Genomic DNA, 23,976 nt, shown 5'->3' with positions numbered 1-23,976 from the left:
ACACTGCAACCCCCAATTTTGTGAGCATTCATGGCCTGCCATACAATATCCATGTGGCCCTTGGGCCAAAAAGTTTGCCCACCCCTGCACTAGAGGATCCTCCTCATCACCTGTCCAGCTTTGTGTGGGTTCCATGGGGCTTTCTCCTTGGTCCACATCCTCTACAGGTTATCGCTGGGTAGTCTCACCCACAAACACAAATTCAACTATTGTTCTGCTCTGTGCTGATAACTCAGAGCTTTAACTCTCTACTTCAGACTTGTCTCTGTCTACCCAAGCTAAAATATCTGCCTGTTTCTCTGACATCTCTTCACGGATGTCTAGCTGTCAGCTCAAGTTTAACATGGCTAAAACAGAACCCTTAATCTTACTACTCAAGTCCTTTTCCCCCACCTTCTTTCTTGATCACTCTGGACAACACCCCATCCTGTCGGCTACTCAGGCCCGTAACACGGGCATCATCTTTGACATGGACCTCTTGGGTCCTCACACCCAGGCTATCTTTAAACCTGACATAACATCTCTAAGGCAAGGCCTTTCCTATCCATCCACACAATTTAAATCTCTCATCCAAGGTCTCATCATGTTTCAATTTCCATAATGTCCTTCTCTCTGGCCTTGACAAATGCAGTCGTACCTCACTCATGTCTTTTCAGTGAATGTAGCTGAAAATATCATTTTGCTAGCCAATAGTTTTGACCAGGGCACCCCCTCCTTTGTCTCCCTCTGCTGTTCCTCCTCTATTGCATCAAACATAAACTACTTGTCCTCACTTTTAAGGGCCCTAAAAGCCTATTCCCACCCTACCTATATCTTTCAGTCACTGCTGAAATGTTGACTTTTGCCTCTAATCAGTCCCTGGTGCCAGCTTCCATTGACCATTTGTTACATTTTCAAACAAGCAGTGCTTTCTCCCATGCTGCCCTTCACACTTGTGAGGATCTCCACCTAAATATCTGCAAATCCACTTCCTTGTTCTCCTTAAAACTCGCCTTTCCCATGATGCTTATAGAAAAAACTTGAGTTAGGCCACGGGGGTGCTGAGAACACTGTTTATCATGTTGACTAATATTGTTTCCTTGTATTCCCTATCTGTCTGTCTATATCTAGTCTTATACTTAGATTGTGTGCTCTGTTTGTATAGCACCCAGTACATTGGGGTCCATGAGTGGGGCTCCTAGGCACTATGATAATATAAATAATTAAGGATATACAGCTGTGAAATGTATCAGACATCTCATAGGCAACAGATGTTTAATGCTCAGCTGAAGTCCTCTTTTAAACAGCCTGCTAATTTATCAGCAATTTCAGCAGCCTGCCCAGCCAGGCATGCATCAACAAACCATTGCTGAATACAGAGATGAAGCAAATGGGATGCAGCAGAAAATGACAGGTGTACAGTGCTGTGTGCACTCCAAGGTACTGACAACAGCAAGTGGTAAAACGTGGGGTGAAAGATAAATATTATTCTACAGACTGGTGAGTGTGTGCCAGGGAGTTAGCAGCGGATGGCAGGATTCAAGATGACAATATCCAATAATGTTTTACATATTCAGGCTTCTGCTTGAATGGCTCGGCTGATGAATTTTCTATTTTAAGAATTGGCAATATTGCACTGGAGGTGGAAAAAGAAATGTAAATAATTTGGGAACGTATAAGATAAATAATTATAATAAATAAATAATAAATAAGATAAATAAGAAATGTAAATAATTTGGGAACGTGGCCATGCTGGGTCAGACCAAAGGTCCATCTAGCCCAATATCCTGTCTTCGACAGTGGCCAGTGCCAGAGAGAATGGACAACAGGTAATCATCACATGATCCATTCCATCGCCCATTTCCAGCTTCTGGCGAACAGAATAGCCATTGATGGACCTATCCTCCATGAACTTAACTAGTTCTTTTTTGAACCCTCTCATAGTCTTGGCCTTCACAACATCCTCTGGCAAGGAGTTCCACAGGTTGACTGTGCATTGTGTGAAAAAATACTTCCATTTGTTTGTTTTTAAACCTGCTGCCTATTAATTTCATTTGTTTGACCCCTAATTCTTGTGTTATAGCTATGGACGTAATGTATGCAGCATGATACAGAAGAGCAGGAGACTGGGAATCTGGAGTCGTGTTTTATTGTAGTTTTTGCCACTGATGTGCTGCGTGAGATTAGCCAGCTTAGTTTGTATTGCAGACAGTTGGCTGTTGGGTGACTGAACTAAGGATGGCTATTCCACTAAAGGTTGGGGGTATTAGAGAGCTGTGCCATCAAATTTAAGGTAATCTCTCCCCTCCTTTTTAAATTTAACATTTTTCTCAGAGGAAAAAGACCATCCTAGAAAAAACTTTTTACTAATGTGTGAGTCCCCCCCCCCCTTTTAAAAGGAATATATCAGTCTGTAAATGTTTCTCTCTTCCCCACCCCCACCCCCCAAAAAAACTGTTCAGTGCATCCTTCAAAGGGGGAGAAAGAAACCGCACCTCTGATATTGGACAAAAAATTTTTTTTGCACACAGGAAAAGTTACTAAATGAACCAGTGTGCTCTTGTTCCAAATGTTACCTGTTTAAAGTACCTTCTGGGCTTCCCTTTATGGCCACAATAGTCTGTTTGGATCCCAATTTAAGCTACACCAAAAATATTCAAAGGCATTGCAAGTATTCCTATGAAAGGTATATTGTAGTCTAATCCTAAACCAGCAAATGAACAAACATTGTTCTGAAAAGCAAATTTTTATGGATCTCTGGATCAGTGTCAGTACATGCATTGTGGTATTTCTGTCAGAACTCTTTCTTAAAATAAAATCCTAGTAATTTCATAACTCTGCTGATTTGTCTGGCTACTGCTAGTGGAAATGGTAAAGAGTTGAGATGTTCATTGAAGTTCCAATTGAAAGCTTTCTCACTTGGTAAATGCTAACTTTTCAGTGACTCTATTCATTAAAAATGTCTCTGACTGCAATGGGTACCTAGGATGGTGATGTGAAAAAGTACAACTTTAACTATCAGGTCTGTTTCTGCAGGTGAATTTAAAAAAAAAACAAATTTTTACCTACCTTGGCAGATAACCTCTCCACATGGTATATAATTGCCAACACTTACTAGCCTTGGTAAAAGATATATCAATTTATGTTGTTTCTTTACTAGCTAAATATTTCTGTGAGAATTTGTAACGGTATTTACTGAGCATGTAGAGCTGGAAGTCAGTCTCATAATGCATCAAAATATTTGTTGGACAGAGACAAAACAGTTGAGTTTTCTTCAAAGTGAATGCTCATTAGAGCACTTGTTTCTTTTCAGGAATTAGGGGATATTTTTGTTCTTATTTAAGCTATGATCCATTCTCTAAGATATTAACATTCCTTGCTTATTTTAAACAATCTGTAAGAAAGTAAGGTGAATTAAAAGATCTGTCTGATGGGGAGAGAAGGAAGGAAATGAAGTAAATTCAGACTTTCATGAACTAATGTGTGGTCTCAGCAGTGTGGGAGAAGAAATATGAGAGCCCAAGACATTTGTGTTATATGACAGCGGTTCTGAACCTTACCAGATTACTGTACCCCTTTAAGGAGTCTGTTTTGTCTTGTGTGCCCTCAAGTTTCACCTCACTTAAAAACTACTTGCTTACAAAATCAGACATACAAATACAAAAGTGTAACAGCATGCTATTACTGAAAAATTGCTTACGTTCTCATTTTTACCATATAATTATAAAATAAACAATTGGAATATAGCTATTGTATTTACATTTCAGTGTATAGTATATAGAGCAGCATAAACAAGTCATTGTCAGTGTGACATTTCAGTTTGTACTGACGTCACTAGTGCCTTTTATTAGCCTGTTGTATAACTAGACAAATTACTAGATAAATTTGATGTACTCCTTGAAAGATGTATGCGTACCCCTGGTTGAGAACCACTGTTCTATGATATGAAAGAAAGGGCACAGCTTAGCCTGTGATTGTGTAAGCCACTCCACAGTTACAGATGTGTGGAACTCTGTTAGTAGGGTGCCAGATGCGTGCAGGGATTCACCCACGCAGATCAGTTTGCTGTATTGCAGCCATAGCGAGTAGACTCTAGTGTAGCTGTCACAAGGACTGAAAGTGCTTGGGCAGTAATAGGTTTTGTGTGACCCTTCGTATTGCATTAACAAGACTAGAGAAAATCTCTCTGCTGGGTTTAAAGCTTTATGTTTTGTCAGCTCGTGTCCTGAAAATGTTGTTGTGGATGAAATTAAAAATAGGACAAGTCTGGAGGTGGTGGGTTCACTGTCTTTGCTGAGGCTGCTGGGATGGATGGGGCAGTTATGGCACTCCCAGAAGCTATTGTACTGTTTGGATCCAGAGATGTGTGCATTTTAAATATGTAACAGAGTCAAACTTGGATCAGTATTTACTGTGCAGCTTTCCAGGGGACCACGATCATATTTGCCATATTATGAGTGTCCTAGATTTTCTGTTTAGTTGACCTTTAGTTGGTGAGGTATGCACTACCTTTGTATACTAAAGGATTTGTTCAGAACATCATTGTATTGTAGAGGTTTTTTTTAGTGATGCCTTGAGGGGGAAAAAAACACTTTATTCTGCAGATTGAAGGACAGTTTACTGCATTTACCATCTTGGGCTCAGTCCCTATAAATATTTAAGAACATGCCTAACTTTTTCCCATGTGAAATGACTCACATAGGCAAAGTTAAGTACGTGGTTAAGTGTTGTTGCATTTTTGTTGTTTCTCAGGTAACACCAATCACTGGTGCAGATCAAGTATTTAAAATAATAGAGATGAAAAAAAGAACCCCTACAGCTGACACTGTTGAGATCAACCATGTCTAGCATTGCTGGTTGGACAGCAAAACTAGCTTGACCTTCTTGGTCAATTCCACTTTTCTGGTAGTGATGGGCTAAGACCAAATCCCCTTGGATGTTTCCAAAATTCGGGCAGAATCTGAATTCTGGGGCTATGACCTATCTTGACTTTTCTGGGTTTTGTTCACTAGCAAAAATACTGTTTTGGTTATCCAGTGTGACGGGGGCAGCCCCCATTCTTCTGTTACCTAAATTCCCCCAGATTTTTATTTTCTACAGTACCTTCACAAATACATGTTCATTTTTTTGCTCTTTAGTCTGTGCTCATGCATACTTGCACTTCCCTTTGGTAGCAGTTGCAGCCTCTTGGTCTCCAGCACTATGGCCCTTGCTAACAGAACGTGTGAGTTGGATGAAATGGCTGAATAAGTCCTAATTTAAAACATGGATGCTGTACTTCTCTCTACCAAAATAAGATAGTTTGTGCAGCAGACTAGCCCTGAGGACAACTGTTGGTGGAGATGCCTGGGTGAAACTGAAATAGTCGTCGGGGTTCATCAGCATTTATGTAAGTTAGTTCAGAAAATCTAGGAGCGTGGCAGGAAATTTGAATAAAACAGTCTGCCTGTAAAATACCAGGAAAGGAATTGCTGTAAAGAAATGTTTAAATGAATGTGCTTCAGAATCCAATACAAATGTCCTTGTGTAGCTGGCACCATTCTACACCCTTGACGCTCTTTATTTTAAAGGGTCCTGCTGTCTACAGACTTTAATGCTAGCAATATTTTAACAGTTTTTGTCGTCGTCCCCCTGCTCAGCATTAAAATATGGGAAATACCCTTGCTGATCCATGCTAGGTTGCCTGCCTGGTGCCCAAGCCAGAGAATTGTGCAGATACTGTGGAAATAACTGGTATCGTATGTCAGTTTCTTGGCAACTCATCTGCTTTGGCTTCTTGGAGAATTCCAACTCCTGGCAGGACTGAGTTAAGCTGTATTTATAGTATACTTGCTACTATCCAAATGTACTCATCAAATAACTTTTAGTTTTCAGGTCTCAGGGCTACACTGCAAAAAACAAACAAACAAACAAAAAAAAAAACAAAAAACAACACCCTCCCCCCCAACCCTCCAAAACCTTATGGCAGCAAGTCTCAGAGGCCAGGTCTGCAGACTCAGGCTTGTGCCACAGGGCTAAAAATAGCAGTATAGATGTTCTTACTCAAGTTGGAGCAAGGGGGGGGGTGAGTCTCGGAGCCCAATCACCAGCTGGTGTGGGGAACATCTACATTGCTATTTTTAGCCCCATAGCACAAGCCTAAGTCTGTAGACCTGTGTTCTGAGACTTGCTGCATGTGGTTTTGTTTGTTTGTTTGTTTGTTTGCAGTGTAAATATAAACAATCTTATAAGGCGGTTGTCCTGAATATTTGACAACTGTTTCTTCACTATAGAAAAAGCCATTCATAGCCATCACTAAACCAATAGATAGGAGCTCAGATGTCCAAGGTTCCTGCAGTAAGGGCTGATTCCAAAGCCTAACGTAGTTAATAGAAAGACTTCATCAAATTACTTCATTAGGGCTATAGCCAGCCTGCTTAAGGGCTACAAGAACTTGTGTGCATAGAAGACTGCCCTCCATGCCAGTAACTCCTCTTTTTGCTATACCACTGTGTAAATCTGATGGGAATCTAAGATGAGCATAGATGAGAGACCATCCTTCAATATTCCATGCATCATGCACTTCTCCTTTCCACGGACTCATGAGCAGTAACAAGGCTGCCATGCATTCAGATGAAGTAGAAAATTCACTCGTCGGCCATAGCCTACCCTTTTTGGGGATGAGAGCTGCAAGACTTCTTGTAATGTGCTCTCTATTTTTGGAAGCTACCCAGAATACCCCTTAGCATGTGTCCTGGGGAGGGCTACATTGAATCTGCATCATTCTGGGCTGGTGTTAGGGACAAGCCGCAGATGTGGCATTATCATTTATGCTCTTTGCTGAAAAAACAAAATGCCAAATCTGTTCTAAAGTAAACTTTACTAGAAAATGTAAAACTTGAATAGTTCGAAAGTAAATTTTCCAAAGCTCCACATCAGCATATTTTGATCATGGGTTAGTTTGATGCAGAGGGTGGGTGTGTGTATGTGTGTTGCAATTTGTTATAAAACAAACAATACATAATTTTATATCCATGTTAAAAATTCTGTGGGTAGACAATACATTTCCCAAGACATTTCTGAATTCCACAATATCCATATGTTTTAATATTGAAACCACAAGCAACAAAGCCAGTAATCTTTAAAAGGAGAGAAGTTTTATTGGTTATTTGAGTAAGGTGTAGACTGTGGTTTGCTCCCATTTTAACAATTATGGGGACCTGGGATAGATGGTTAGAGAGGGATGAAATATCTACTAGCAGAAGAACGCGACAGTTCATCCATCTATACCTGTCTTGGATCTTTGCTTGTTTGCGTGTTCTAAGAAAAGGAATCAAGTTTGGAGAGTCTCTTCCCATAGCCATTTCAAGTACGTTATTTTTTCCATGGCTAGTGGTCCTGTCTCATGGTGACTCAAGCCTTTTTATATTAAGTTGTTCTGTGTCTCTGAGCTGCTATAGTACATTGTGCAACAACCAGCATTTGGGAACTGTGTTCACCTCCTCTGACCTCGTGTGTAGCTCTCACACAGTAATCCTAGGAGAACCACCTGTACATTCAGAAGGTAAAAATGTCTCATGTTCTGTCCTATTTTCAGAAATGGCATTAACTGTGATGCATCAGTGCTAAAAGGGTGTCAAAAGAGGTAAATGCCAAGTCAGAGTGCAGAAGCACACCGGAGAATAGAAATTAGATGGAGAGGACCTACTCGGTCATCAAGTTCATCTCCCTGTCAATGCAGGATTGCTTCCTATAGTATTCTGTCTAATGTCTTGCCCAGCTTAGTTTTAACTTTCCCAGGCAGTTGGGTTTCTGCTGCTTTCTCAGGAGCCTGCTCTGAAGACTTTACTGTCGGGAAAGATTTCCTGACATGGAGGCTAGCTATCCCTTTCTTAATATTGCCCCTGGGAGACAGGGAGAGCGATGCTGGTGGTAACTGCAAGGAGATGGCAGTTTGGGACAGGCAGCCAGAACATAATGTCCAGCCTACCTCAGTCACCAGAGCGTGTGAAGCTCCCAGGGGATGGGAGGTGGATATGTGGCCAGGGACAGTGGCCTGGGCCTCTCCTTTGCCCATTGCCAGGGACATCTTTGCTCTTTGAAGTTAACACCATCCTCAGGAGGTCTGGCTTTGCTTCCCTCAGTGAGAAGAGAAACCCACGGGGGCCTGGCACCCTTAGCGGTGGTCCCCTTTCAGCTTGTTAGGTCTGGGTTTAGGGACCTTGGACCTTTGGCTTGCAGTTGCTTACCATGCTTTATGTTCATGTTCACATTTCAGAGCCAAAGTAACTCAAGCAAAGAGTGTTCATCACCCGTCTCAGTTTGTGGGCAGGACACCTCAGCAGTGCTGCCTTCCCTTTGAGTTATAAAATGGGCACGGTAAATATTCTGTTGTGAATAGAGGTTACCTGCAGAATTCCTTAAATCCTGGATTGGCAGGTAACCCATTCTGTGCTCTCTGCACTTACTAGGCACTAGTAAGTGTGTCACCATCTTAGTTCTTGGTGCACATACAAATGCCTAAGTGTTTCATGGAGCAGGCAACACACCCAAAGCAAACACTTGCTAAATCCTAGCAGTGGGGTGAGTCAGTTGTTCTGTACAGCTTTACAATTCCTCTCCTGTTTGTTTTGTTCTTTCTCATTGTTGTAGCCTGGCTGTACAGTGTGAGTCTGTTTTTTGGCATTTAAATGCCTTACTGTGTAGAAAGGAAGTCAGTGTTGTCTACTCCACACCAGGAAATGCTCTTGTATAACTAGTCAGACCTTAGAACAAACAATCTTTCATGGCATGAAAATGTCATTTTGTTTAACACAATAAAAACTGTCAACACTGTTGCAACAAAACAAACTGTCCTCTGCTCTCAAGTGTGTCCTGAGTATGGAGTTTGTATAACTGACCCTCACGTTGACTCAACTAGTGCAAAAGTCCTTATGAAACCACAGACAATGGATGGAGAAGGCTTCTCAGCAGGAGCAAATGTTGCATGTTTTATCTGGAACTATTATTTCTGATTCTCAGGCTGTCCAAGTGGCAGAGCTACAAATCCTTTTCCATTTGCTAAAGCCATTTTAAGCTCCTTTCAAGTTGATTGATCTCTGATTTGCTCCCCTTACAGCAGTGTCTTTCAGGAAATAACCCAGAAGAGAGAAGAAAGGCTTAGGATTCAGAAAACTTCCAAGGGTTCTTGCAATGCTTTCCCTTTGCAGAATATTGCTCTATTGTTTAATATTTTTATTACAGAATATTTGAACAATCTGTTTTAAAAAAATAATTTGTATGGAATGTTTATAATTCACTTCCCTAACAGTTGGATGAACATCCTGGAGTTTGCAGTCAGGACACTGGTAGGGCTGAGCATAGTCAGCCATTGTGAATCAGGGCTAGCAGAGTTGCCTATTTAAGGAGATTCTTACGCTGGAGTATGATTAAAAGAAAATATTTTGTGCAAATAAGATTTTTGCCAATAGATTCCTATCCTGTCTCCCTGCTGCTGTGAACTCTTATTTTAAACAGTTTCATTCTCAGGCCAGCCTCTCTCTTCACTTATCCCTCTTTAGTGAATCCATAACTCTGTGTTTAATGCATTGGCACTGGATGACTTAGAAATTGTTATGCTGCACAATGCCATGTCAGGGCGAGCTGTGTTTCAGGGAAGGCTTCCCCTTTCTACCAGTTACTCTGTTTACTAAAACAGATGGGCCCACAACAGCGGGGTTTGGATCTGGATTAGCATTAGGTTATGGTTTGGGTCTGAGATTGAGCCAAGGCCAATGACTGGGTTTGCGTTGGATGGTATACATTTTGCTGAGCTGTTCTTGTGAGATTTCAGCCTAAAATGTGGTAAATTATTGTCCAATTTTCACACCTGAACTAGAGCAGAAAAACAGGTATATTTGACCTTGGAAGTGAACCAGAACTCGTAACTATGGAGGCTGTTATGGATCCTGGTATTTGAGTCCAACTCCTCTCTGTCTTCCTCCCACAAATTTTGAATTTGAAGTGCTGGGAATTTCCTTTCCACATCTCTCAAGCAATGTTAAGATTCAGACTTGTGCTTCTCCCTGTGAATTTTGTTGATTTTTAAGAGCAGGCTGGCACAATTGCGCATTAATGCATAGTTGCTGTATTTTACCCAAATCTGGTGGTTTGAAGTTTACAAGTATAGTGGCTCTCTAGGAGGGTACAGTTTTATTTTTTCTATGTATTCTAAAATATCTTGTCTATAAAGTGGGCCTTTCCTTCACTTTTTTTTGACAGACTTACAATTTGGTTGTGGGTTTTTTTGTCTGTGCTCTGTCATTCCTTGCGGTGAGTTTTACTTCCTTATCTTTGAATAGCATTGAGGTTTTGTACCTTACACTGCTGGTAATTGGACAGAAGCAATTTACTGAGGAAGAGCAGAAAACTGGCTCAGCTAGTTCCTCTTTTGTCTTTCTCCCTGCCTGTCCTTGTCAGGGTTGCCTGCCTGCAAGTATTACGCTGTTTTGTTTTTGTATTTGCTATTGGAAAATCTAGACTGCCAGTGCCAAGGGTTAATACATTTGCCACCCCTTCATTAACACAGGTAAATGGCAAAACAATGTAATTGCAAGGAATTGCAGTGTGGCTTTAGGATGTGATGGCTGACAATTCAGTTGGAATTTGGTCAGAAATACCACACAATGATTTAGCTCAGGTAGGGATGGTTGATTTTTAACACCACTCTGTAACACTCTCTGAGTTAGTGTTGAACCACTGTCCCAGGTTAATGAGATGCCAAGTAAATAAAGGTGGTTTGTTTATTACAGGGACTTCCAACACAGATAATTGCATTGTCTTCCTAACTTTCTCCATGATTTCACTAGGAAAAGGTATTCTTCCCTTCCTGACCTAACCTGCTAAGCAGTGATGTTACTCTTGTTATAATTGCTTTTGCCTTCTAGCCTGCAAGTGTCTGCATTTTGGTGGAGCCAGAAAAGAAATGATCCCTATGCTGTGTATGGATAGTTTGCAACATAGTTTGTGCTCACAAAAGGTGCTTTGTTAATCATGAAAAATGCTTATTAATGTTTTCCTTATTTCCTCAGCTTCCCTTTGAGGTGGAAATTTATTACATCCAGCATGTGATGCTCTATGTTGTGCCCATCTATCTGCTGCGGAAAGGAGGTAGGCCTGCCATCAGTCTGAGCCATATTACCGTACTGATATCTGATAGGTTGTAGTTAACTAATTAAGCACAACCTGTTTCATTATGTCTCCAGTTCTTCTAAGACAACACTTTGCTTTACCTGCCATTAGCACACCAGTATTATTATTGCTGTTTATTATTTGTTTTGAGGTAGTGCCTCAAGAAGCCCTGGGTATGGCCCAGCACCCCATTGTGCTAGGTGCTGTGCAAACACAGAACCAAAAGACATTTAATGCTCCAAAGAGCTTACAAGTGTGCATCATCCAAACATGTTCTCTTCCTAACAGACATCTTTGCCACCTTGTGACTTCACTAAGACACTTGATTATGTTTTCTTACCTTTTTGACCAAGGTTTGTGATTAAAATGCACTTGATTGCAGGAGTTTTTTGTTTTTGTTTTTAATTTGAAAACTTGAAGAAAACAAAACGATTTAAACTTCTGCCTATGAATATCGTCATCTTGGATGCCTCCAAGCATGGAGTACCTGGGGAGAACTGCTGTTCTTAATGAACAGGGAAGGTTTCTCTTGTAGAACTAGCTCCCCAGGTGATTATGAATCAGTCTGTGTAAAGCATGTTGTTTAACTGTGAAGCTTTGGAGAAAATCTAGTGCAAGGTATTGGTGAATCAGGGATAGCTTGATAATAATCAGGGATAGCTCCTCCTAACAAGGTACTTTAGTTCTTCAAGTAGTGTCCCTATGGGTGCTCTCCTTCTGGTGCTCATGTGCCTTCGATCAGAGATTTTCGGTAGCAGAACCCATTCAGCCCACACGTGCACCCTACTTGTCCTTGTGCCCCCTGTCAAGGCTATATAGGGCTGTGCAGGCAAACCACCCTCAGTTCCTTGTCAACTGCCTGGGCTTGAAACAGAGAATTCAGCGTGTCCGCTTCAGTTGGCCAAGCTTGCATTGTCTAGTTTGTTAGCTGCTAGTTTATTTTCCCCCGCAAACCACAGCAGACCGGGGGGGATGCGGGTTTACACACACACACTGTCAGGAGGGTATTAGCCTTCTGCCTGAATTAGGAAATCTCCCACACCATTCGTGTCCATTGCTGATGGATATATAAAAGGTATACAATCTCCATCCGGAGACTCTCTAGGTGGATTTCTGATTGTATCACTTCCTGTTATCAATCTACCAATATACAACCTCCATTCTACAAGATCTCTTTCTACCTCTGTGGTGCTGCTCAAGAAGGAGAGGTTACTCACCCTGTGCAATGAGTTCTTCAAGATGTGCCCCTTAATGGGTGCTCCACTGCCAGCCCTCCTTCCTCTCTGCTTCGGGGTTTCCTCTGTGGGACTTTGCGGTGGAGAAGGAAGTGCAGGGCACGTGTGTAGGCTGAATGGGCGCTGCTAACGAAAATCACTGATTAAAGGTGCATGGGATGCATGCACATCTGAAGTGGAGCACAACAGGGACGTACATCCTGAAGAATTCCAGTTACTGCACAGGATTAACGTTAATTTATGTAATGTCTCAATGAGTCATAAAATTGGGAATGTTACAGACTTCTAATTAGTGCACTAGAGAATGGAAAACAAGATGTTTTATTCGCATATATTCTACGTAGTACATAAGAAGCTAAACCAAACTCTGCTGTACTTCCACCTTGGGACTCGAGATATTTCCAAGTTTCTGATGTTTCCGTCTTGTGTTTTGATCTCACTGGAATTGATCTCACTGGAGATTTTGTAGCCTTATCATATATACTTTAGCCCATGTAATTCCATATTTGTTTTGCTTTGAGGCATTGCCTAAGTGTGTGTCTTGGAGGCTCCCTTTTAGTGATTAATTTCTGGAGTATTTTGTATGGGTTTATCCTCCATTGGGACTGTGTCCTGCAACGGGAATGGCTCAGTGTAGTAAGTCTTCTCCACCTCTACCATATCTGTGGCATTGTTCTGGCTCGCTGCTAAGTGATCACGCTCGTTACAGTGTGTATGGTAACACCCATTGTTTCATGTTCTCTGTGTACATAAATCTCCCCACTGTATTTTCCACTGAATGCATCCGATGAAGTGAAGCTCATGAAAGCTTATGCTCAAATAAATTTGTTAGTCGCTAAGGTGCCACAAGTCCTCCTTTTCTTTTTGCTATTTATCAGTTTACAGCTATCTGCTGCCATCTAATGTTGTTGTGAGAGCAGTGAACTTCCAGCCTGGCACTTTCTGCTGGCTATCAGACATCTTTTGTAATCACCCTTGGCTGAGGCTGTGAAGCCAGTTGGTTCCAGCTTGTTTTACAGTTGGCCCCTGTGGTAGAACCCTTTTTACCTGTTCGATTAATACCCCGTTAACACAGGACATTGAACTATTGTACAGTAATTGTGTCCCCGGAGACTGGTTCTTGCCAAATCTATAATATGTCTATTCTTGGGAAAACTTAAATTCTTTACAAATTTGGTGAGGTCCAGCACAGATAGAACAGCTACAAGAATGACCTAACGTCTGTAGAACCGATGCTAGAAAATGATTTCCTGTTAATATTCTGCCCATCTCACAAACAGATCTGGTTGAAACACTTTTTGACTCCATCACAGGTTGTCTTCTGCTGTAACAATATCTCATGTGGCTTGATCTGTGATCACTGACCTTCAGCAATACGCAGTAATCGGCCTGTAATCTATCTGTATACCTTGAGCAGAAGTTTGTATCAGTTTGATTATGTGGATTATGACCTTGGAAAATAGGTTACATGTGCAGCAAAATAATAGTTTATTGGACTCGGAAGCATATTAGAAAGGTGCAGGAGTTTGATAATGGGGACAGTGAGCCTTTCACTTCAAGGTCATCGGTTTTCAGCCTAGCCCATTACCTAATGGCTGTTTAGCTTATGTGAACTGAGTTGGTTGTAGTCCAGTTCCTGGTTGATGCATCAAAAAGCGACAGTCTGAAGTATTGTGGCATTGACTGATGCTCATCCCACGGCCATGCCTGTCAAAGTGGTCTTTCAGAACAGGAAAATTAATGGTGTGGCATAGGGAACAGTTACACAGGTTCAGCCCAAGCAGCTGTAGCGTGAGTGAGACCATAAATGTAGAACTCCAGTTCCATTTTGGAACTTCTCACCAGCACCAGGATATTTTTAAGAATACACCATTCTAATGATGTAGAAATTGGGGGGTGTGTGTGTGTCTCTTCATCTTTTGTTCACTCTCATTGTGATCCTGTTCACTGTGGCAGAAAAGGCACGATCACATAACACGGCCAGCCTTGCAGCTTCTGCTTTGTGTCTGTCCTGGGGACGGGGGCATTCTGGATTGTAGAATGCTTTGTCAAAGAAACCCCACTTACACACAGGAAAATTTCCTTTCTGCTCCCACTGAATCCCCAGCATGGGAAGGAGAGGCCTTTGTTTACTTCCAGCGCTCTGTCCCTGCTTGCCAATAACACCATGGAGAGGTATGGAAGGATTACCCGGTGCTGGCCATACACAGCTCCTCCATGGAGCCCCTACCCACTCAGTCCGTGGCAATCTATTCAGAGACCCTCCCAGGCCACAAATAAGGAGGCTAGTAGTCTGAAGAAATGAGTTCTGTGTAAACAGAAGTTAAGGACTCTAACTGCATCCAAATATGCTAAAATCTCTCCTGGGTGAATTTGAAAGGGAAAAAGCTTTGGAAGGCAATTTCCTGATTGATGGATGAGGAAGACCCTAAATCCTGAGAATATCGACCCCAGGTGGTTCGAAGAGCTTCTTTGTCTGTTGAGGGTTAGAAACAGTTTCTGACAGGAGAACACACCTCTCTTGCCAGCTCTGCTGGACTTACTGAGATGACAGATGCTGACCTCTAGGGAAAGAGTGACCATAGGCTCAAAAGGGACAAATAAAATGTAACTGTAGAGTTGACAGAGGAACTGAACTGCAGCACCAATCTTTGGCTTCAGGTGAGAACAAGTCCTAATAAAATGTGAACCAAGGGGATGGGACCCCACCATAAATCCTTCCTTCCTCTGGGCCATCCAAGGGAAGGTTGGTCCCCAGGATTTGGTAGCTGCCAGCTCAAAATCCAAACCTGCTGGAAGGAATGCTACAATTTAGGTGTGCAGGGTTGATTTAGGAGAATTGTTCCTCCTTGAACATCAGTGAGAGAGTTTTGTAAGTACTTGCATACATATTCACTCTGCAGAATGAGCTGTGCAAAGTGATAACACCTGCTTCCGATGGGTATAATACTTGAATATCTTGACTGAAGCACCTCTGAAAATCAGACTGTATATTTATGGAGTAAAATTAACACTCCCTGTTTGTTTCAGTGGAAAACAAGCAGGATTAGTGAGAGTTAATGTCTTGTATAGTGTTTAATGCTAAAATTAAAATACATCTAGCCCCAAACACTGGATCAGAAGAAGGGAAAAGATAATATTTCAGGTGAAAAACAAGGGTGTCTCAAGTATTCACGATCATGAAAGTTAGTTACTAGGTGGAATCATAGTAATTCAGTTAAATATTAATACTTCTTTTCTCTTTTCTTTTCTCTTTTCTTTTCTCTTTTCTTTTTTTGGAAGGTATCTACACAGCAGAGCCACTTTCCAATTTCTGGTGGGCTCTGTTATCCACTGGGATGATGTTTGTCTATCATTTTAGCATCTTACAGATTCTGGGACTGGTAAGTGACTACTCATAAAGTAAACATTTGGGCCAAAGTTTCAAAGTGTTTAAGTGCTGGGGCAATTATGTGCTCAAATTGGGCAATTGCACATGCTAATGGCTACTTATTCACACAAACACATTTTACTATGCCTAAATTAGACATGCAGTTGCATACACATTAAGTGCACAACTGCTTGCCTTACTTCTGAAAATCTGACCGTGTACTGAATAAATAGGTGAGTGAGTGCATCCGATGAAGTGAGCTGTAGCTCACGAAAGCTCACGCTCAAATAAATTGGTTAGTCTCTAAGGTGCCACAAGTACTCCTTTTCTTTAGGTGAGTGAGAGTTGCCAACATATTAACTTGATTACTTTGATTTTTAGGGGAGTTAAGAAATCCCCATTTTAGGTTTCTGTGTCAATACAGCACAATATAAGATTGATTTTATAAACTTGTTATTGTCCCTTTCCCCAGGTCACGGAAGTGAATTTGAACAACATGTTATGCCCAGCCATCTCAGATCCTTTCTATGGGCCCTGGTATCGAATCTGGGCATCTGGACATCAGACTATCATGACTATGGCTCATGGAAAACTTGTAATATTATTCTACAGTGCTGCCCCTGTCTTTAAATATAGTGTGGATTTGCTTAGACTCCCATCTAAGAAAATAGACTGAAATTTCTCCCTGGGGAGTAGCACTTACAGGAAGCGGAGGTACCTGTATTCATATTGGAGAAGAAAGAGGAGAATGAAAGGACAGTGTGTTAGTGTGTTGTGTCTCCTTCCCCTCCCTCCCCCCATCAATGTTTCTTGCCTCAAAAGATCTCTACGATAGAGTGAGGATTTTTTTCTTTCAACTACTGTTTTTCACTGCCCGTAGCCAATGGCAAAATTAGTGGCCTTATTCTGGGAGAAGTTGGTGTTTCTTACATATTTTATGCAGATTACAATGGAACCTTCCTAACCACACTATATAATTACCCCAGAAAATGGCAGGCTCTGCCTGCATCCCAGCAAGGAGAGTGGCAGTACAGTCCCCTTATCAAGACTTCATTATTGTTTGCTGTGTATCCTTCAGTACATTTACTGATTGCATTATAAAGTATAAGAAAAAGCTGAATTACTACTCTAACCGAAAGTGAACCAAGCAAACAGTTTGCAATGCATCATCCTGGCTTAACTTTCGTTATTTGAATTTTGCAAGTTGGTGAAGCAATATGCCAGAGGTCTCCCAGTTATTCGTGTGAATTAGTGAGGTTCTATTGCACTACTTTAAGCTGGTTGAAGATAATGGGGAACAAAAAAAAAATTCAAAATATTTTTAATTTATTTTTTAGATTGGACTGTTCTTTCTCAGTGGCTGTGGATCTTCACCTGTGTGGTTTGAGCCCAGCATAGTACCAGCTCTGAGGTTGCTCTGATTTGAATGCATGAAAAACCATCAGGTTGAAACAATTGTTTTAAAAAATCAAGCAGGCTGTAAATTGTGATGGGTGATGTTTCATCTCATCCTTCAAGTTGCCCCTGAACAGAAAGAAATATGAATTAAAGGGACACTGTCAACCTGGTTTAGACTGAGAAAACAAGTTACAAAACCCTACATGAAGAATTTCAAATTTTATTTCATGCTTTTAAAAAATTCCTGCCCTGTGTTCTGTATTGAACAGACATTAGTTCAGTATGTAGGGAAACAAAGAGAAACTGCTATTCTGGTTTCTCTCTCTAAGGGTCTGTACACCGTATGCAGTGATTTAAACTAAATCAGTGCAATTCTAGTCTGGTGGCAGTTATATCAGAGTAAAGGTACGTATACCAGCATAGCTTGTTTCATTTGCTAGTATAACAAGCTGTACTGATAGAAACACCTGTATACTGGTATAACTGCCTCCACAGTAGGGCACTGCACTGATTTAACTAAACTTATTGCAAAAACTGCATGCAGAGATTCAGAAAGAACAACCAGGGGAAAAGCAAATTCAGTGTGTCCATTTACTTCAGTTTTAACAATGTTCAGTATTAAGACATTATACTGTACAGACAAGTGGAAAGGGGGAAATCTTGGCAGTGTTCCTTTTAATTTTTGAAATCTGAGTTCATGTTGGTTGTATTTCAGAGCTGCATCACAGGAATTGGCTGCAAAAAGTGATTTTTAGATTGCTTGTGTTGCATTGCCATAGCTGTAATAGTATACAGAGCCACCATACCTCTCCCTTCAGCTGAGTCGCCCTGCGATCATGTTCTGAAGTTAAGATACAGCCATTTATACCTCAAGGAGAGAGCTCATTGCCTAGAAAAATTATCAAAGTTACAAACTTGCATTGTTTTTTATTTTCACAAAGGCAGATTTTGATGGGGGAGAGGGAACACAAATGACTTCTCTAAATAGTTTCACTCCATTTAATTAAATATATATATTTACAGCTGCATTCAGGAGTATCCTATCAATCGGTATTCTAATTCGTAAACCCTTTTCTGGACACACTCTGTGCCTGGTGGCATATATTAAATATGATGAATAACCTATGCTGCCATAATTTGATAAAAAGGCAGATTTACTCATTGCACAGTTGTGATCAATTAAAATTCCTGTTACCCAGACCAACAAAATGCTCCCTATCTTCAGTCTCCAGCAGGAGTTCGCCTTTGAGAGCTAAGCCCCTGATACTCACAATGAATATCTGTTTACAGTGTGGCTCTCAGGCCCTGATCCTGCAACCACTTAAGCACGTTTAACTTCACTCATCAGAACAGCCTCACTGCTACTCCTGTATGTAAAATAAGCACATCTTGCTGAATCATTTGCAGGAGTGGGGGGAAAGCACCCGTGTTAACAAAGGTGTTCATATTGCTAGATATTAAGCAGTTCCCCCTACTTGAATATATGTTCTCTCATAGGAACAGCTGAGCTAAATCATACAGCACTTCCTCCTATCCCCTAAGCTTGTATGATGTTTATTTTGGTTTATTTATCTAGCTAGCAGTCCCTTAGCAAAATGCCCTGGGCCAGACACCGCTGCTGTAACTACAATGAAGTGCATTTAGAAAGAGACCATTGGTGTTGCCAAGGGATGCAGTTGGCCCATCTTTCAACACCGGCACTATTGCTTGGATTTAAGTTTTTTGATTCTTGCCTTTTTCTAACCCATGTTTTTAAAATGTTGTGGCTACTGACAGATTTTGACAGCTCCATTCAGAACAGCAGCAGCCTCCCAGGTATAAAGCCACGTAGTATTTTTGAAAATACAGCATTTCCTGCCTACAGCTGTGTGCTTCAGGGCATTCTAATAAGTACGGCCACAGCTCTTTTAGGCCACTACTAGCCTCCAAAGATCAAATAATGAGGCTAATGGGGAATTTCCAATGTGTGGCTCAAGGGGTACCACCTCCATGGCAGGGTATTTACTTGAAGTGAATAATTTCTAGCTCTTTTGGCTGGTTTAAAAATGTAGGAGCAGGAATGGCAACTTTGAGACTATTTAGTTTAAAGTCGGGGAAGCCCCTAAAGCAGTACCTAAAATCTGACTCTCATTCCTCAGCTGATCTCTTACGACAGACACAGTCTGTAAGGTGCAGCAGAAAGGTGGGGATTGTTCCATTCGTAGGATGTTGGTTTGGATGATAGTGGGCTACTCAGAAGCTTGGCAACTTCTTAAAACATCCTACGGGAGGGTTACATCACTTCTATGGTGGAAGATTTATTTTTCTCCTATTGAATGGGTGGGTTTTACAAGCACTTACAATAGAGATGATGCTCCTTGGTTGGCTTCTGTTTATACTGGAAATGAAGCCAGGTGAAGCCAGGTGGCCAGGAAGCGTGAAAAGGAGAGGAAAGCACAAGGTGAGTGACTAGTCAGTGTGGAAGGGATAGCTTGCCTCTGGCCATCTGAGCTGCCTGAGACAGATCACTTTGTCTTCCACTAGTTCATGTGTGACAAGTCATCCGCACTACCAGGGAAAAATCACTCATGGTGCTGATAGCTAACATTTCACCCGGAGAAGGTTATTCTCCATTGTATTCAGAACTCCAGCGACAGGAAAATAATTTGTGGTCTTTAATATTATTGTTTTTCCATTTTTAAGCAGATGACATGTCAGGTGGGAGCCTGAATATTGTAGTTTATTTTAATAAAACAGGAGCGGGAGAGGGAAGCCTAGAAAGGAGAGACAGACTCATAGAAGTGAGGGACAGGAAGGGATCTCCATAGGTCATTTAATCCAGTCTCCTGCACTGAGGCAGGGCTAATAGACCATCCCTGACAGATGTGACTGGCTAGGCTTTGTGCCAATGGAGTCAATCCCAAACTAAAGCGAACTCTCTTTATCAAGTGCATCCTTATTTTGGGAGTGTCTCCCCATCAGTGGAGAACTTTGTGTATGTTGAGGGTAAAATTGTGTCTTTAAAAGCTAGCTCCAACTATTTAGCAACATGGTGCTCTGATCAATGGAGGTGGCCTTTCTGAGCACACCAAACTCTGCCCTTATCTCCTCTCTACTCTACAGGAGGAGCTGTTAGTAGCTACAGTTAACTTGTTTACTTATCACACAGTTTGTTTATGCTCAGGCTGAGAAGCATGAACTAAAGATGGTAACTCTTCTGCCCCCATGTAATGCTGGGCAGCAGTCAGTGCATGGTAATGGATTCTGGTGCCAAGGCTTTCTGTAGTCTGAAGACACAGCTAGTGCTATTTTTCAAAGGTTTAGACACACCTCTGCAGTGTTTTACCATTGATCTATTTTTGTCCATCTTCTGCTTAAGCGCATTGGACTTTAAAAACCAAAGATAAATTTGCATCTTGTTTCTCTCATAAACTGGAGATTAACAGCTCTTAGTCATGTTCAGAAGAAAAAAAATTTTCTGAACATGTCCAATATACATATAAATAAATGGATGTAAGGCCATAGCCCCCAAATACACCCTAGACGTGGTATTAGTTTGACTTCTTAGTGCTTGACAAATGCCGCTTGTAGGCAGAGCGCTTTGCTGAAGCTGGGAGACATGAGCAGTCAGTTCAGTTGTGCACTTTATGGTTTTAGAGTACCTCAGTGTAGATATATTCCCCTCTCTCTGTAGCCTCAATCAGGGTTTTGATATTTCTGTATATTTGATAACTGAATGTTTTGTAAAAACCTAAGTGTCTTTCCCTCTCAGAAACGGCTATTTGCAGTTAAGTACTTGATTCTGTGTCCCAAGTCTCGTCTATAAATCACAGGCATTGGTTTCCTAGGCATTTGTAACTACGTGAGGAGAAAAATATAGATGTGCATTTTTTCTTGTTGCAGTTATTTCCAATTGCATTTGTCGTTTTACTAGGTGAACTTTTCACAATTTTATTTTAAAAGACGGGGGATAAAGGAGAGCTGCAGCATACATTGGGAAAGTTAGTCGTCCTAGTTTTAACAAGGTAAGCATCTGGTATTAGTCTGTAAGCAGAAATGCTGCAGGTATGTTTGTAAAGACAAACACAACTACTTTCTGTGTTTTATGCTAATTAGTGACGAGATCCATAACAAACAGTTCTTTTGTGACCTTGTGCTCAAGGTGATATTGCTGTAACTCTGTTTTTCTGCTTAGCGTTGTTTAGTTAAAGCCGAGCTGTTTTTAAGATGGCTTTATTTTTCTTGAGGGTCAATTTTATACCTTTTTTATTTTTGCATTTATTCTGAGTCATAGTTCTCTCAATGCGGCAAGTAGAGTGGTGAGTGCACCCACAACGCTGTTGCCAGCCATGCTCTGCCAGGAATCTGGAATTGTTACATGCACTGAGCTGAGGCACAAAGCTGTCTTTGGAAACTTATCCCACCCTTGGTTCCAACCATCATATTATCCTGGGCAGAGACAGGGACCAATGTGGGCACTCAGCTGCCACCTCTGCTGTTAGTTCAAAGTAATTTGTAAAAGTGTTCTAAATTTTGTAACCTTTTTAATGTGCTAAGACTTGGTTATCAGGTAACATTTGCAGATAAGGGGTATATTTGTGTACTTGGTTTTTTGTATTTTGGTCTGTTTTTGTTGGTCCCTAACTGAGATCCTGCTCATTGGGCAATTAGTTGTTAAATCTTTAATTAAAGGAATAAATACCTTCTACTGTGTGTGGGAGCAGTTTTGTCATCATTTTAGCTATGCCAGGTCCTGAGCCTACCTGAACAATCTTGTTGCCTGATTATAACCAATCATAGCCAAGAAAATTGAACATCTTCCACTACATCCCTTCCTACACTAGAGCACAAAGGAGAGAGATGAAACCACACCTAAGGTACATAAGTACTCCTTCTCTATTCACTGTTTAAACCTCCCCTACCCACAAGTGGTGGGTAGAAGGTACAGGTGGCAGGAGATTACTTTCAAATCTTCACCCATGAAGAAAATGCTTTTGAAAACTTTGTACATGTCTTGTTAGTTACACTCTGCCTACCTCAACACCCTCTCCATTGAAGTGGCAGAGCATTCTTCCTAATTTTCTGTACTGTCATGCCAATATTTCACAATAGTCTCAGAAGAATTACAAGGTATGGAACAGAATATGCACAGGTTTCAACCTAAAACAATCTTTTGGACCTTTTATTCTGCAATATTTGCACATTTTGGCACTGCTGCTCAACTGCAGTGGATAGGTAAGTCCTAACTTTTAGTTTGTCATTACAGATGACATCGAGCCCTAATTAGCAGGTTTTTATTTAAAAAAATCCCCACACTTCATGAGTGCTGTGATCAACTACACTTCAGACCAGCAGTGGTTTGATTGCAAAAGCTGTTTAACATCTTTACTTCAATCCCATGAACAGTATCATTATGACAGGCTACCATATAACTTGCAAATGGTGTTCATGGAAAAGGAAAGTGACAAATCGTGCACATATATATTAAACAGTATATAGAGGCCATGAGCTGTGGGTTTCATCCAATCAAGGAGCAGAATCAATACTATGTCTTGGGATGACCAGTCACAATGTGTGAAGACTGAAACCATTGGCGCTAATAACTTGAAAGCACAGCTCAAGCCACCAGAGTAGATTTCTACCTCTGTGAATGAGAGGCAAACTAATTTACTAAGCTAGAAGTCTGAATAATAACTCGGACAAGGGGCTAAATTTAATCAAATTGTTCCCTACCAATAGGTGACATAGCTATAATTGTCAATCAATTGTATTGTTTCAATTTGTTTAAAATTGATAAACATTTGCTATTAAATCTGTCACCCAAGAACCGTAGCCTTAGCTCACAGTACCACAGATTTTTTGAAAAGCAAGTTGATTCATAGACTGGAGCAGTGATCAAGGTATGGGGATTTTTTCATTGGTAGGTATAGCCACCCAGGAATCCATCACACTTTGGGAATGCACCATGCTCCATTTGGGAATATTACCATGGGGAAAAGGAGAGTGGCTCTCTACTTGAATATTGCAGAATAGAAAAGCATACATATTTCACTACTACTACTTTGTAAACATGCCTTTATACAGGTGACAAAATCTGATAAATGCCAAGATGGAAGCTTTAGTCGGGTATGTTAAGGATGGGATTGATTGCCAGAGCATTACCTATATATGGATGGCAGAACGAGAGGAAAATGCTTAGTATTCTGCATGCATTGAGTGATTTTTTTACTTTAGCAACAGCAATCAAAACAAGTCAATTTCTGTGTATTAGTGATGAAGTGAATGTGTAAAGGCTTTTTTACCAGTCTAATGACTACTTTCCCCAAACTGCCTGTGCCCAGATCACTATCACTCCATTACTTCCCCAAGACACACCCATGCCCGCCACCAGAGAGGAAATTTCTAAGAAACTTTTTTTTTTCCAGCTAAAGGGTACCTCCAAAGCTTTCACGCAGAATGTCAAGATGTAAAACTGCTAGGAGTCGGGGAAAGGATTATTAAACAGTTTTAAGGTACAGTTCAGACTGTAGATTTATCCTTCATAGAAATAAAGTATTAAAAACAGATTTGCTGCTTGATGCTATTAGTCACAATTTTGAAAGTACTACAGTGATGTCAAAAAGGTAAAATTTACTTATCTAATTTTTCATTCTCTGAAGTTGGCACCATGTTCTGTGATCCATTACAACTGGGTCATTTCTCCTAGTCTTCCAAGTGCAAGAAGCGTCTTTGTTTTAAAACTCTCTAGCTGTACAATGTACAGCCAACAGGTGGTGCTGTTCAGAGACCTGTAACTCCCCAAACTTAGAAGACAAACTATACATTCTGATTATTAAACATAAAATATTAGTATTGCCAGGCAGGAGA

General features: G+C 40.9%; 1 protein-coding gene across 4 annotated transcripts in view; it reads left to right on the top strand.

Annotated features, from left to right (window-relative positions):
- Positions 1-21,815, top strand: part of TMEM164 (transmembrane protein 164) — an 86,624-nt gene extending 64,809 nt beyond the window's left edge. For all 4 annotated transcript variants that reach the window (XM_073361207.1, XM_073361206.1, XM_073361209.1 and 1 more), the window contains 3 exons: positions 11,028-11,106; positions 15,645-15,745; positions 16,205-21,815. In XM_073361207.1, the coding sequence (XP_073217308.1) occupies positions 11,028-11,106; positions 15,645-15,745; positions 16,205-16,408 (384 nt within the window). In that variant the 3' untranslated portion in view covers positions 16,409-21,815. The remainder of the gene's footprint in view (positions 1-11,027; positions 11,107-15,644; positions 15,746-16,204) is intronic.
- The last annotated feature ends 2,161 nt before the right edge of the window (positions 21,816-23,976 follow it).

The sequence above is a fragment of the Lepidochelys kempii genome, chromosome 9, assembly GCF_965140265.1.
Source record: "Lepidochelys kempii isolate rLepKem1 chromosome 9, rLepKem1.hap2, whole genome shotgun sequence".
NCBI classification, from domain to species: domain Eukaryota; kingdom Metazoa; phylum Chordata; order Testudines; family Cheloniidae; genus Lepidochelys; species Lepidochelys kempii.
This window is presented reverse-complemented; position numbering and strand designations above follow the sequence as displayed.